Source organism: Diplotaxodon limnothrissa, linkage group LG7, assembly GCF_057381915.1.
Source record: "Diplotaxodon limnothrissa isolate DT_005_m linkage group LG7, D_limnothrissa_male_GT1.1, whole genome shotgun sequence".
NCBI classification, from domain to species: domain Eukaryota; kingdom Metazoa; phylum Chordata; class Actinopteri; order Cichliformes; family Cichlidae; genus Diplotaxodon; species Diplotaxodon limnothrissa.
This window is the reverse complement of record NC_140602.1, coordinates 47,544,613-47,560,451: the sequence shown is the minus strand read 5'-3', so window position 1 is coordinate 47,560,451 and position 15,839 is coordinate 47,544,613. Positions and strand designations below refer to the sequence as shown.

Here is a 15,839-nt window from a genome sequence, read left to right as displayed (position 1 = left end):
GACTGCCAACATGTTGCAGTCACTGTGAGCCAGTCTGTGCCGATGAGTACAATCTGTGATGCGCCTCTTTGTAGATGAGGACTCAACTGAACTGGTTGCCAACTGATTGTAGTTAAATTGCTGTCCTGCAGCAACTACATCGCTATGAAGGAATTTCTGTTTCAGATTTATGAGTTTCTGGGTGGACTCTTAAGTAGTTAATGTGAATTTTGGTGTATTTAGACAACAACATTTGTGATTTCCGCCAATTTATGATAGTTTATTGTCATATTGTGAGAAACAAATTGCATGTAGTTGCAGTTACTAACTGATAGCAGACTGACTTCATTTTATTGCCTTTTTATTATCATCTTGAATCACCGAAATCTGTGTAAAGACAGCGGGAGCTGACGGCGAATGGTCGTGGACTTGGTCGGTAATTTCAAAGATGGGTGTCTTTGGAACAACCGTTTCAGGCAAAGTTGACGGTTGCAGTAATTTTAGTGCGACGATGTCCATGATGAACCACATCCACTTTGAAAGCTATTGATTAAATGCTGTCATTTTTTCTTGCAATATATATTTAACAAACTCTAAATTAAGCTGCTGTTCTTAAGATAGCTGATAAGTGGTGGCGTCTCAGTGCCTGGCAATGAAGGCAAGAAAATGGTTAAAACTGAATAAAGACTTGATTCCTGTGTATCCGACACTCATTAGAGTAAACTGATGGCTCCCATTTGAGCATCTCTGTCCCTGCAGCCCTCGTGTGGCTCCACTGAGATGTTTAATTCAGTTTGATGAATAGTGGTGTGATGATCTCAGAGACCAGGCATATTTGCTGATGGGCTGTTTTTTTTACCATCTAACTATTGATCTCTGAGAGTACTTTAAAATACTTCACTGAAATATTTCCTCATAAGTTCCTAAACTCTGTGGACCAGACAGGGACCAGCACAAATACTGCAATGAATGCTCCCTGGAAAGGGAGGAGGAGCAGTCCATTTCTCCAACATCCTCGAGAGAAAGAGACAGCGCTTCGGTCTCTGTCTCTCTCCAACTCTTTCTCTCTCGCCTCCCCTCTAGTGGCAGTTAGGAAACTCTGTGGAGGCCCGCTGAGCCTCTCCATGGCTGCCCTGCCTCCCACCTCGAAGCCCATTCACTTCTAATGAGGTGCTCAAGTGTCTGTGGCTTAACTTGAGGGTCAACACACAGAAATGGTCCCTCTTACATCGCTACCTTCTCCACTCTGGCGAGTGCTAAAGATTAAATGCTCTTATATTTTAATCTGCCGGCGTTTCATTTTAATAGGCATCAGTTAAAATGCTTGTCACACTTTATTTTCCGTGCACCAGACTAAGTCATTATAAATGAACACTTGCTTGCATGACACTATGCCTACATTACTCAAAGTCTACTTCTGTTTAATCCTCAGCCGTCTCAAAAAAACAAAAAGATAAACTGTTTTCTTTACTGTAGCACCGATGCTTGACTCATACAAATCCCAGCACAACTAGCTGCTCGACGCTTGACACATTACTTTGACAGTCTGCAGATACACCCTGGATGAATGGGGATCAAAAGGCAGTGCTTCCCCTCTACCTGAGCAACTCTCAAAATATCAGACCTCATGCACTTGAGAAGGCATTACTGACAACAAACAAATACCCCTTCAGCTGCAGTCACTCTCCAGCGTCCCACTTCACAAACACTTCCTGCGAAACCGTGGACATCAGACAAATTGTTTTTGATTGTTTGCCAATATCTTTTTCCCCGATATGGTGTGAACAGGCTGTGTGTGGTTTTTACACCATAACCTGTGAGCCCAAAGCGAGCTCACCTTCTCCTAATTGCGTGGATTAAAACAAGCACGGACAGGCGCAGGCATGCTTCGCCGTCAGGGGCAGCTATCAAAGATTAGTTGGTTAGCAGAAGAAGAAGAAGAAACTTAATTAAGCAAGTAAATGTGGTAGTAGAGGTGTGGAGACTCGAAGTCTACCTTTGTTTGTCTGTATTTGAGCTGCCACAACTTTTCCCATTGACACCACAATTAATAACCTAAATAAATAAATTATGGGAGCTCAACAACAGTGGCAGCTGGGCGAGGTGGGCGGTGGAGGGTGGAGTCTTGCACAGGCAAAAAATGAAACCACTTTCAAAGGCCTTTCAAAACTTTTGCCTCTCTGCTTTTTAGTAATCTGGTTGTGTGCTTTTCAATTACTGCTGCAGGCTTTCTGTTGAGGAGCTGAATATGTATTTATTATCAAACCTTTAACTTGTTGTTTTTTTAGGTATTTATTTATTGGTTTTCTGGACACTGAACCTGCCAGAATACTACTCGCTCTCTGACACGATGTTGCAGGGGGATATATTCGACTGTCTTTGTAACCTTCAGGACCTGTCAGTCCAACATCCATGCCCACTTCACGCCAAGCAATGAACAGAAAGCTTCTGCAGCTTTGTGCAGCTTCAGCTTTGTAAAGCTGAGAGCAACCGCAAAGGAAGGTCATAATTCTTCGAAGGCTGAACATTATAAGCAGCCCCTTTAACACTCTGCCCTGTCCACTTCTCATGTCGGTATTTAATTAAATCTTTTTTTGTGGAACTGTGTATCTTTTATGCATTTATATGCTTTTATTTAACGCTAGCAGGCATAAATCTAGGTGTAAACGCTACAGTCACACAGACCAACAGTGCAATAGCTCATCAGCATCTGCTTATATGAAGAGCAAACTGTAAATATGAGGCATCAACACCGCATTCAGCTCTGCCTGCTGATAGAAAGAGTTGCTATTGCTTCCTGTGTATTCAGCCAAATAGGATTAATTCTTAGAGGATGCATTAGACGGCAAGCATGGATGAGATGATTGACAGTTTATTCATGCAGCAGTCTGAAGTCCATAAACTTGAAATTGTGAAGGGAATACACATTAGTGTAATAATATGCTTGGCTAATAATTATCCCTGAGTAAAGACTTCACAGTGAGCTACGTGTACAAACACCTCTCATTTGAATACACAGTTTCTTGAGTTACCGTGCGTTGCTCTTTATGCAGTAGGATATCTAAAGGAATGCAAGAGACATCGTGTAAAAGTGCTAACTCAAACAGGCCAGTTTTGATGGTAAACATTCAGGTTTAGAGAAATGCAGATGAAAGATCTGTGAGTCAATACAGGAATAATCCAGACGCTTGAGGCGTTTATCTGTCTTGATTAATAGCCGTTTAATGCGGTTCAGCAGAGACACTGACGCGCGCAGATTTGATTCATTTTCAATTCCATTATTATTTTTTTGCTTTTAATTCTGTGCTAAAACCTAACAGGCTAATTGTCATTATGTGTGTCCACAGAGACAAAATGTGTTTTCACTGCAGCGCGTGACAAATAGTTGAGACGCCACATCCCGTTCATTCATTTATATATTTCCCACTGACTTATGGGACAACACTTGACACTTAGTGCTTAGCATCCATCCATCCATCCATCGTCTGCATCCTAGACATCAAAAGATTAGTGTGTACCGTTGATTTGTGTGTGTGTGTTGTACTGGTTTGAGAGAACTAAGTGACTGTCAAATTACATAAGGGTGTGGGATAAATCTGTTGGCTTTTCTCTGCAGACTTGGCTCTTTTTTCTTTTTTTTGATTGTCAGGGTTGGCAAGAGGCCAGCGTGTGTATGCACACACCAACACAAGTGCATTTTACATACCGCGCTTTTTTTTCAGCTCCGTATCTCCTATTTCCTGCCTGTGTTTCAGTCTTTTCCCCTGATTCTGTCCTCTATACCAACAAATGCACTAAACCTATAAACGCACATCTACACCCCAATTTTTTTTCTAGCAGGTTATATTAGAGATAAAGTGATAAATCTTATATTGTTCTTTTTGTTGACATAATAGCCTGGGCTTAGTCCTCTTCAGTCACTCAGTCACTTCACTCTGATTGCACCATTGACTCTACATTAATACGGTAAATATCCCGTAAATTATAAATTATGGTGTCGACAAGCTCTTCCCGATTAAAAGCTGCAGAATCATGCACAGCATCGCTTCAAATTAGCGCCAGGCTGACTGGTGAGATGATAAATAAATCAAGAAGCTTACAGTATGCGCCACATTTGTTTACTGAATTAAAAATAAATGAAAAAAAAAAAAGTCAAGAAGCCGACAAATGTAGAAACATGCATAAGAAACCGATCGCCGGTTAACTTTGAATGAGTGATGTGTTGGAGTCTGTTTTGTTGAGCTGATGAGAAAATCTGAGCTGCAGCAGCTGGCGTCTTTCAGTTTTAGCGTACGGTTGCAGTTTGTGAATTTAAAGATGTTCTTTGTGTTTCTGTTAATATTATTTTTCTTTCCCATTTCCGACATGCCCCCTGTTGAGTATATAAAATGTGCCGCTCACACTGAGGCTGACTTCTCAGAGAATTTTCACTCAGACTTTCTTGACTGTCTACTTTGAACCTTCAAACAAACAAACACACACACAGTAACCCTCACATTTTGTGCTTTCATTTCTTACTTTCTGCTCTCTGAACTTTTCTTCTTCTCATCAATATGCCTTTTGCTTGCCAGCGGAGGTGCTCCAGGCTCTCTGAGCCCTCTTCAGTCCGCAGTTGTAACATTTCACCATCTATTCCTGACCTAATGTACACAAGCACTTCATATCCCAACACCCCAGACGCTGAACTGTAGCTGTGTAACATTTTGAAAATATTAATACTGTAATACATATCATACTCCAAGTTCAAACAACCTAGCTTAGGCTCTTTTTGACCAATTTAAACAGCGCTAGTGTGTTTTTTTAATTTATTTTGCTTTTATTGACAGAAAAAGTTTATAGTATATGTGATTGTGAGGATTTGCTTTATTTTAGTTTAGTGTAGTAGAAAAGGCATACTTTTTTATACATATTTTGTAATGATTATATAAGTGATTATGTCTGAGTCACAGTTTGCAATCCTTTCCTCCAAATTCCTAAAAAATAAAAAAAGACATTTTATCCTTGATCCAAGGTTTGCAAAATAATCTTAAGAAAGATTTTCTTTTTTTTTCTCGTTCAGAGGGTTCACATCCGGCCATCAGTGACGCTGCACAACATGCTTTTGAAATCATGTGAATAAACCTCAATTGGCGTTACTTGAGGTTGTGACTTCACTTTATCCTCTGCATATGTTTAACCATTCACAAACCATGGCTTTTCTTTTTTTTTTCTTTAACAACACGGACTACAAAGTTCACAGTGTTGCTGTTTTTTTCCCTCCTTTGTCGAGTCAAATTCCCCCAGTGTCAGAGCCAGCGCAGGAATACACTGTGTGAATCTGGTGCACGCAGAAGTAACGAGGGGAAGTTGCGTAAGGGAATAGTGAGAGCTGCTGTGTTGACATGGCCTGGGTCTGTGCCAGCCATCCGTTCTTGTGACCCACTCTGACCTTAGCTCCGGAGCGCTCAGCGGACGAGGGGCTTTACTGCGGCTTGACTTTACTGGTTAAAGAGATGATGTCAGGGCTAGCAGGTAAAAAGGCTCACACGCATAGTTAGATATGCCGTCCAATCAAAACGAGCGGGCGCATACTGCACTGAGCTTGTGTTTATATAGACACATTCACTCATGGCACAACACTCACACCCTGGTCCCTTCTCTTTCCCCTCCGCCTGACTCCCCACCACAGCTATGCAAGCAACTTCAGCTCAGTCACCTAATTGATTCCAGATCTCTCTCTCCCCCATCTCCTCATCCCCTCACTCTCTCAGAGCCTCCTCCTCCTCCTAGCTGTCACTGCTGCCCCCTCGCTCTCTCTCTGAACCTCCTGGGTCTGAGTGCCTTCCATGTGTACATTCCTTTTCTTTTTGTCTGTTTCCTAAAGGTGTTTCTCCTCAGGTCGTATACTATGTTAAAATTTATTTTCACCTGAAGGTTCATGGGAAACAATCAGTATTCAGTGAAATATGATGATAAGCGCACAGCTGACAATTAAATCTTTAACCAGAAGTTGTAAATCTAAACTGTCCAGGGTGGATTAAGGGAAACAGAAGTCATTGTGCCAGCAGTTTAAAGGTTGTAAACAATTTGCAAGCTGTAAAATTCAAAAGCCCACAGTGTTTCCTGTTTACCGCCTTCTGAATCCTGCATTGTTAGCGGGGTGTTTTAGAGATCTGGTCCGTTGCGTTGAAGTGACAGGTGTCGGTAACGGGTTTAGGAGAACGGTGTCACTGGATCATGAGAGTGTGTGAGGGATTGAGGGCACAGTATGAAGCTGAAATCAGGTGAAAAGGAAATATGTTCCTTTTTTGTGCGTGTGTTGATACAAAATTTAATGTTACATAGTGAGCTGTATGAATGAATGTAGAAACCTGGTGTTGATCTCTAAAGCACCCCAACTGCAAACAAGCAGCAAGCACAGAAACCAAGTTTCTTTTAATTTCAGAAATCCTTGTTGTGTTTGTTACCTCACATCTAAACAACCTCTGCTGGATTTGAAGCTTGTGATCCTACAAGCATATTACATAATAACTTTTAAAATGTGTAAATCTCACAGTAAAGCACCAATGTGAGTATTACAAGGATAAAAAGAAAGCACCGTACGACGCCGAGCCTTTGTGCCACTAATGTCAGCTGCTGCTTGTTTAACTGATTTCCTCTCATCTTATTCTCGTGTGTCATTCACATCATGTAGTCACTGAAGACAGTGAAAAAAATAGCACTGCTTTTCAGCCAGTTATCCAGGCAATGCACGCAGGATTCCTTTATACCTAAATTGTACAGCTAATTTTAACACATTTGCACACCTACAACCAGAAAGAGTAGGCCGGAGAAGAGAACTAGCTGCTGTTACATAAGACAGCCACACCATGTCAAACTCATGCAGGGGGGAAAAATGACCATGTAAAACAGACAAGCTGTGGAGGAAAAAAAAGGCCCTTTAATATTTTAATTATCCAAGAATTAGCAATGCTAATTGCTCCCAAGAAAAATTCCAGTATGTCTAAAGTCAAACAAGAGAAGTTTCCAATACTGCAACAGGTTCTCGCTTCGCCTCACCTGTGAGCTGTAGCAGGTTTGGATGCCTCAGATGTGACCTCCTAACTGACAAATTAAGAACTGTGTTTTCATCTCCAGCTTAAGAAAAAACACACGTTCTGGCAGTGTGGACCAGTGCTGCGTCTCCTTTCATCTACCAGGAGACCTTATGAATGAATGGGGCTCGCGAATGATAGGAATGGCTGGGCTGGCTCCGGGCAAGCGGCTGAGGGGGGAGACAGGGAGTGATTTGCGTTTTCACAGATCTGCTTACTCAATAAGGCGCAAGAGGAAAAAGAGGAAAACAGTGATGGACAGTTCTCTTTCTTTGTTTATGACTATACTTAGGGTATAAGCTGCATAAACTCTGGCTCATGCTGCAGCAGTGCCATTTCGCCAGCCAGCAAACAGACAGCAAACTACTGTTACTGTACTGGAAAGCGCTGTTAGTAATCCCCTGTGGGCATCTGGCTTCTCCCTGCACACTGTTGTTTTTTATTGTTATGATGTCTGTGTGAGTATTAAATAAGAAATATAAAAGATAGAAGTTTGCTGCGTCATATCACAAACTCACACATTATTAGCTGGAATATTCCCCTTTATGTGGAGAGGGGAGAAAAATAAATTGAAGTGGGATAGCGTCATGGGCTAAATGTGCCGATCAATACATGAATAAAAAAGAATTGAACTTTGTGTTTGTGCTGATCTAAAAGATCACTGCAGGCATGTTGAAATGGGCCGCTTTCACAGCCTTTTAATTTTCCTGGGTGACATCTTTAGACCTCATCAAGCGTTAGCGCTTATTCTTGTGTGTGACTGCCAGGCATTGTCGTAAACTGTACTGTGAGCATTTCATGACATCAGCACATTTACATACACGCTGTAGATGTTGTCTGTGTTCAATTACAGCTATATGCAACTCTGAGTATTCTTAGTCTTTTGGTAACCTTATCCTGCTGGAAGGGTACGCTGTGGTCGTAAAAGGATCCATGCTTTCATGTTGTTTATACCAAACTCTGACCCTGCTATCTGAATGTCACAGCAAAACTCAAGGCTCGTGAGATTCAGCAATATTTTTACAATCTTCTATTGTCTAATTTCGAAGAGCCTGTGTGAATTGTAGCTTCAGTTTCCTAACATCTGCTTTGACATTCAACACATTGTATGCTTTTCTACATCCCTTGTAGCAAGTGGTTATTGGAGTTACTGTTACCTTCCTATCAGCTCGATGCAGTCTGGTCATTATCCTGTGACCTCTGGCATCAAGCCATCAACGCGGCGTTTTTGTCCAAAAGCTGCCACCCACTGGATATTTCCTCTACTTTGGTCCATTCTCTGTAAACTCAAGAGATGGTTGTGTGGGAAAATGAGCAGTTCTGAAATATCCACACCAGCCTGACAGGCTCCAACAAATATTACCTAATTAAAAGTCACTTGAATAATCTTTCTTCCCCATTCTGATGCTCACCTTGACCTTCAGCAGGTCATTAGGACATCGTGTCTACATGCCTAAAAGTGCTGTGTTGCTGCCGTGTAACTGGCTGATTAAGTATTTGCCTTAATAAGCAGTTAAACCTAATAAAGTTGTACCTAATGAAGTGTCCACTGAATGGGTGAAGTTCAGTTAAAGTTCAAATTATTTCTTTTAATAAAAATGTTTAAATAGTTACAAAAAGAGTAGTAAAACAGTTATAAGTTTTTACTCTGTGATTAAAAAAAAACTCAGTAAATATGGGAACAGTTATAAAAGATTTTTTGGGGGATAATTATGAAAACTGCCTCCATCCCCAACCCGCATTTGCAGATTTGTTATCCTCTCCTGAGATGTGTCGTTATCGTCCTCCTCCCTTTTTCTCTCTTTGCCACGTCTTCTTCTGTTTCACTTTCTCCCCATCTGTGCAGCCTTGTAATGTTTCTTTTCTTTCATATTAATGAAAACACACACTGTGTTGCCATGCATACCCAAGCATTGCAGACTCACACACATAGATGCTTGCACACATACACACAGAGTAAACAGAGACCAACCTCTGCTCAGACATGCAGCGGGCCAGCTAATTAGTAAAGTGGCAGCGGGGTTTGTGTGAAATTGCACACATAAACACACACACACACACACACGCGCGCTGCCCAGTGAGAGCTCATAGTGTGCGCACGGCACAGACACCGGTGGACAGCAGAACTGCTGGTGCTATTGATCCAAAACAAGACAGAGAGCAGGAGGGGGAGAAACAACAATGCTTAAGAAAGTCATGTATTAGACCTCACCTTTTGTTTCTTTTCATGAAGTAATTCAGCTGGAGGAAGTCATCTGCCACACTTCTCGTTACATTACTTTTGCATCGTCACGAGACGCATTGTTACATAATTGCCAAGTGACATTTGTGCTAATAATTATGTCTACATATCAGCACAAATCCCTATACTAATAAGGGCATATCCAGCATTCTTCACTTTAACCTTCACGTTCTCGGTCCCTTTGCACAATACATTTGAATTATACAGCATATTTCCAAACCTTAGAAAGTTGTAGATTGCTCTGCCATTTTTAGCCCCATCTTTGCCACGGAGTTGCTCACATGGTTTTTTCACAAAGCATGAGGGATCATTAAAGAGCTCAGTATTAACCATAATGTGCTTTACCCACAGTATTTGAAAGATTGCAGACAAAATGTAATGTGATTACAGTAACGTGTTACTTTTTCAAGCGTGGAAAAAGGTCACCGTATGAAAGGCAGCGTGATGTCACCGCTAGACTTCGGATCAATACCGTCTTTGTGTTTATTAGCTCAGAGTTATAGTGAGCGGTCAGTCCCTCTAGTGGTGCCAGGGCAACACAGTCTGAGGAGCTGAAAGAGAAGGCGAGAGAGAGAGAGAGCACACAAAGCGAAAAAAAGAGGGACTGATGGACAGATGGAGGTGGAAAGCTGGGGTTAGATGCGGAGGGTGGAATGGAGAAAAAGAGAGGGAGAAGTTTTCAGAGTGGTAGTGGCGACCCAGTTCCATCACTGCTTGTTTGTGTTTGACGTGGCGCAGCAGTTAAGAGCATTGTGGCACGAGGATTGAGGGTGGCAAGGCCGCGTGAAATAAACATGCATTTGTGAGGATGTTACCTCACGTTACACGCATGTACACAAAGACTTGCACCCACGCACGCGCTCATAAAGATATTAGTTGAGCAACTGATTGCCATGATTAACAGCAGCTGCTTTGCTAATTGCGTAATTTTTCCACATGATTTTTATTTTTGACTTTTTCCTCCAGTTTCTCAGATGTTAGAATTTACTCCCATTTTTCATCTCTTATCGCACTAACAAAAGAAGGAATCGCTGTTTGTTTATGTGCTCTTCACTTTCTACTTCACACTTGGCACGTCTGTTGCTAGGGACCAAATGAACAGTGGCGTAGAGTTTACATTTCTTAAAATGGGCAGTTCTTGTACTTTGGCTATGCTGTTCACGTCGTATGATATCTGCGGGTGAAGTGTTTAGGGAATGTCGTTATATTGGAGCTTACAGTTCGTCATCATTGGAATTTAAGGGTTTAAAAAAGTCAGCCTTGATTCTGGCAAAAATACTTTCTCGTTGTTCCTCTCACACAGCCTTAGTCTCGTCTCCCTCCTTTCCCCCTCGGCTGATGGTTGCCCCTCCCTGAGGTTTCTTCCTGTTAAAATGAGTTTTTCCTTCCACTGTCACCAAGTGCTTGCTCATAGAGGGTCATCTGATTGTTGGGATTTTCTCTCTATTATTGTAAGGTTGCATCGTAATGAAAAAGGAAGAGATCCTGAAGCATGCATGATATATCATATCATTAAACATATCATTTCAATTATTGCTGTTTACTTAGGTAGATTGCACACACACTCTTTTTTTGCAGTTGCTTCCCCTCATTTTTCTTTACTGTCTTTCAACTTCGACATAAATTTGAAGTGAGTGTAAGATGTAAATCAATGTGAAAACAGCTTTTAATTGCATCTGCTTCTTTAAAAACTGAGTGCTAATTAGTCAGACCTAGTAAAACAAAAACTGATGAGTCAGTTTAATCTAATGGAGACCGAGGTCGATTGCACCCAGCTCCTTTAAAATCTTTCAGGCGTGATGCAGTTCCCTGTAGCTCGGGATGGTATGAATGATTGATCATGATGCTGTAAAGCTGTATTGCACTTAGCTGTGCATTTAGCGTTGACAGTGTGCTTCTTCATCAGGCCTTCCGTGTTGCTCCTCCAATAAAACAGGCAGTTAAAAGTGGAAAGGTAGTGATGGTCATCAGCCGACTGTTGGTGAAATGACAGTTTCATGGTATTTTCTTCATCCCCTTTTTGATATCACTGCTAGTTTATTTCACACTCCATTTTTTCTATATTTACACTAATAGCGCGTGCACGTGCTTGTGTGGATGCCTGACCTTGTTTCCCTGCAACAGTGATTTGTCACACCTCGTGTTGATATGGCGCAGTGAGCTGGCTCTTTGACAACTACACTATAAACGTGAGCGTCCAGTGTGAATCGCGTGTTTTCTGGCATCTAAAGCGTACTCTGGTGCTACCGTTGGGATTTGCTACACACGTTCTTCTCTTTTATTAGCTACAAAATTACATGCATTAGGGGAGCGAATGTGGCAATGTTTCCTTTTAGATGGTGGCTCAGTTTGTTGACTTTTGGGTGGAAGTGCTGGAAAATGTGAGGCTGAGGAGTCTGTGACATAGTTCTGGAGTAATAGGGGTCAGGAGCGTGTTATGGAGCTGGTCATGAGGAGAGTAAATGAAGATGGGTTGTACAGGACTGCCAGAGTTTGGGAAGGTAAAAAAATTGTGGGATTTTTAATAGCGGGAGAGAGAAGGGGAGATATAGAGACAGTGAGAGCTAATGAGCTGGATTTTGTGGAGACTTGGCATTCTGCTCATGGTGTTCGCTCTCTCTCTCTCCTCTGTAGAAGAGCTGGCATGAGCGAGCTTCCTGTCTGAGCCCTGAAGCAGGAGTAAATGAGGGGTGGGTGGGTGGGAGGGCGGAAAGGGTGGGGGGGACGCGGGGGCACGGTGGAGGGGTGTTGGAAGCAATAGAACAGAGAAAAGGAGGAGAAGGAGGAGGAGGGGTGAGGGGTGGGAGGGACCAGTGTTGAAATTGAATGCCAGGGCGCCATGCTCTCACCGCCAGCGTTTCCATGGTTACAGGGTAATTCTGGCGAGTAAGGAAATTTCATTCACTCTGGTATGGAGAAGAAGAAGAAGAAAAAATAGGAGGGAAATATCAACAAAGCAACAGAAATGGAGAAAGACAGACACGGCGAAAAAAGAAAGAAAGAGAAAATCAGGGAGGAGATAAAAAGGAGACAGAGGAGAGAAAGAGGAAACCTCTTCTGGGGTTTGTGCCACCCATCCCCCCGGCGATCTGCCTCTGCTTCTGTCTCTCATTCCTTTTTTTTTTTTCCTTGTGTATTTCTGTGATGCTTGGTTTGTTTGCCACCACCCTATAAGCAAACACAACACCCACCCACAATCCTCCAGTTCTTCCAGCAGCCCTGCAGGTATATGGCAAAGAACAAAGAGAAACACTGTTAACTGGCCGCTGTGTGTGCATTTGTCAGTGTGTGTGTGAGAGTGTGTCTCCTTTTTTTTTTTTTTTTTTTTTTTGGGAGGAAGGCAGTGGGGGTTGGTGCCAGGGTAGGTTTTGGGTGGGAGCCGGAGTGGGGGGTAAAGAAATCAGGAGGCAGAAGGATTGTTCACAGCATACTGCAGACCCAACTGCTTAGACAAACTTGATTTAATTTGTCTTCAGACATGTTTTTAAAGGAAAAGTGAATTGAGTTAAAACTCTTTATTCATGTAAAAACCTGAGCAGGGTGAAGCCTGTGTGTCAGCCTTTATAGATACAGGCATGCTCTCACTCTCAGGCTAACAGGGGCTGACAACTGCATGGGGTTTGACTGGGCCGTCGTTGCAGCCAATGCGACAGCTGTACAGCCGAGGAAACTCTCTGTCTTCACACACACACACACACACACTCACACACACACACACACACACACACACACACACACACACACACACATGGGCATCATCTTGATTTTAAATATGATGTGTAAATTATCTCATCAGCACATGCAGCATGTTTTGACAGAGTTATCCATAAACAAAATTTCATTAACGTGTTGACCATGTGCTGTTTATTATTGTCAAGGTGGCGTGTGCAGATGTCCTACTGTCACAGTGAATGACGTTACTTACTGAGATAACAGTAATGTAATACTTTCTCATTAGAGATGCACCGATTCACGGCTGCCACATCACAATTTTCTTGGCTGATTCCAGTTTCGGATCTTTTGTGTGACCTCCTCATACTGATTTTTCTTTCTAATGACTATGACTGACAGCATATACAAACCAAATTCTGATTTTTTCCATGCATACGCCTGTAACTGCAAAACTTATTCACTTACACAACTGAATACATTTATATACAGTTAAGTAGTCTGCTACTGGAAAAAGAAATGAACTGAAAATGGGTTGCTGCTCACGCGCCTTTGCTTGAGAGATTTTACCTTACATCGAGCAAATAGAGGTGCAACAGATTTAGATAACAAAACAAGTGTCAAGTGTACATAATCTCTCACTATGTTTATAGCTTCACCAGCTTTGATGCTCATACCGAGGCTCTGGGTAGCTTTAATCACTTTGCTTTATTGTACTTTGTCTTTATTAGCTTCTTTATAATGTCCAGATCAGTCAGATGAGGGTGATTTTAAGTGTCTGATTGGGTTTGTTGTTATCAACAGCGAGCAGCTTCCCCACTAACAGCATGTTAGCATGTGGCTCGTAATTGAACATATTACCTCTATATCGTTGATCTATTTGAAGATTAGGGCATTGACTGGTTCTGATAAGGACACAGCAGAGCAAAGCATCCGAAAAAATGGCTATAAATAATAAATAATAATGTACAAGGTAATCATGAGTGAATAGTTTGAAGGCTAAAAGTGTGCGTTGGGGGTGGGGGGGTGGTTTACTGCAGTTTTACACACTTGTTGGCAGTTGCTATTGTAGGTGAGTTGAGATTTGGGTAACACAGCGGTGCCAAGATAGAGCTGAGGCAAATGAGCAAAAGATGTGCTAGTTGCAAGCTAGGCCTGTGACTGGTTAGGGCTAAGCATGCTGGAAATTGGTGGATGTCGCTCCATGGCTGGTTGATTGATACAACTACAAATTTTCATTAACAAAAGAGTAAAAAAAAAAAGAAAAAAAATCTTGACAAATGTCTTTGTTTCCTTTTCTTTCAGTTGGTGAGGAGGGCCTGTGGGAGTGTGGGCTTTCCTACGAGTGCAGAACCCTTCTGTTCAAGGCCATACACAACCTGCTGGAAAGGTAAAACCATCAGCGCTTTCTCCAGTCCACCGCGAGAGCTGTAAACAAATGTAAATAAATGGTGTCTAACAACAAGCGTACTGCTGGATAACTCCACTGTGGCACCCATAAGTGTAGCCTGTTGAGGCAAATAATGAGCAGTCCTGTTTAACACAGAGATTTCACCATGCTGGTGTCCACGGAGACCCCGCTTTATGGCGCCTTTGCTTGTTTACGCTGAACCACAGCGAGCTGGTGTAATGCCACCAGAGTTTACACAGAAGGGCTTCACGTCTGACACAGCAGCGTCGCTTCATGCCAGCTCAGCCTTTTACACACATGTAGATTAGATTTTTTTTATTACCTTTGCACCCAGCTCAAAGGTGCAACAACAAAGCGATAGGGGTAAAATAATAGTGCAATATGTCCTCAGATTCCCATTTCCTAAATATTTACACAGTGACTTCTAAATGCAAAATAGGGGTGTATTTCTTCCTGTTTTGGGAATTGAATTGTGAAAGTCACCAAACAAACAAATAAAAAACAACAACTTTAAGTCAAAGTGACAGAGCGTGTTAGTTTTCCTGCATGAGCTTCACCTTAATGGAATTATAAACTGAGTGCTGAATCACTTGCTCAAGTACCCAAAGCTCTCCTTTCTGAGTCAGAGCCATCTGTTAAATGAAGCAGCACATATTTGCTCTCTATTAAGTGAAGCATCAGTGATCATCATAGGGGGCATGCTGAATTAACCTTCCTATTACCTTGAAGCTAACTCCTTAAATAGCTCACTGTTTCAACACTAAAGGTATCAGTTCCACTTTCTCTTTTATATTCTGCAGATCAAGCTGACCTCTGTCTCAGGCTGCCGATATTATAGCTCTGATTTTAATTATGATTATTGTCATCAAAAACTATTCAGTTTTTTTCTTTTACAAGCAGTTTTTTTTTAATTTAAAGGATTGAATAGCATAAAGACAGAAATATAACTTTTGCTAAAGTTAATGAAAAAGTTAAGATGCTACAATAACTCTGTTGTGCTGCTCGTCAAGTTGGGATGAGAGACAGAGCGTCACAAGGAAACCGGCCAATCACAGTAAAGACGTTTTGCTGAATAAAGAATCAAAGTGTGACATCAACCACCAGATTTATAGATTTAAATTTATATCCCGACTCTCAAATGGATGGATGCTATTTTATTGTTATTTATTACCATAAATGATCCTCATACCCTTGATCTACTGGAAGATGAATGTATTGGTTGGCTCCAATAAAGACAACGCAGTGGGCAGAATCAGAAAATATGATCATAAATAAAATGCAATAGCGACACTCTGTACAGCGTAATCATAAGTGATTTGTTTGCCAGATGATTAAAAAAAAAGCTAAAAGTGTGTTTGGGGGTTTTTCCTGCTGTTTTTCTCCTGCACAGCTTTTGGCAGTCACTGTTGCAGGTAAATTGAGATACTGGTAACACAGCGGTGTCAAGATAGAGTTAAGGGAAATG

General features: G+C 41.7%; 1 protein-coding gene across 1 annotated transcript in view; it reads left to right on the top strand.

Moving 5' to 3' along the window:
- The window catches only part of LOC146629035 (mediator of RNA polymerase II transcription subunit 13-like), an 88,854-nt gene that overhangs the window by 41,847 nt on the left and 31,168 nt on the right, over positions 1-15,839 (top strand). The window contains exon 5 of the mRNA XM_085359791.1: positions 14,269-14,353. Coding sequence (XP_085215917.1) covers positions 14,269-14,353 — 85 coding nt within the window. The remainder of the gene's footprint in view (positions 1-14,268; positions 14,354-15,839) is intronic.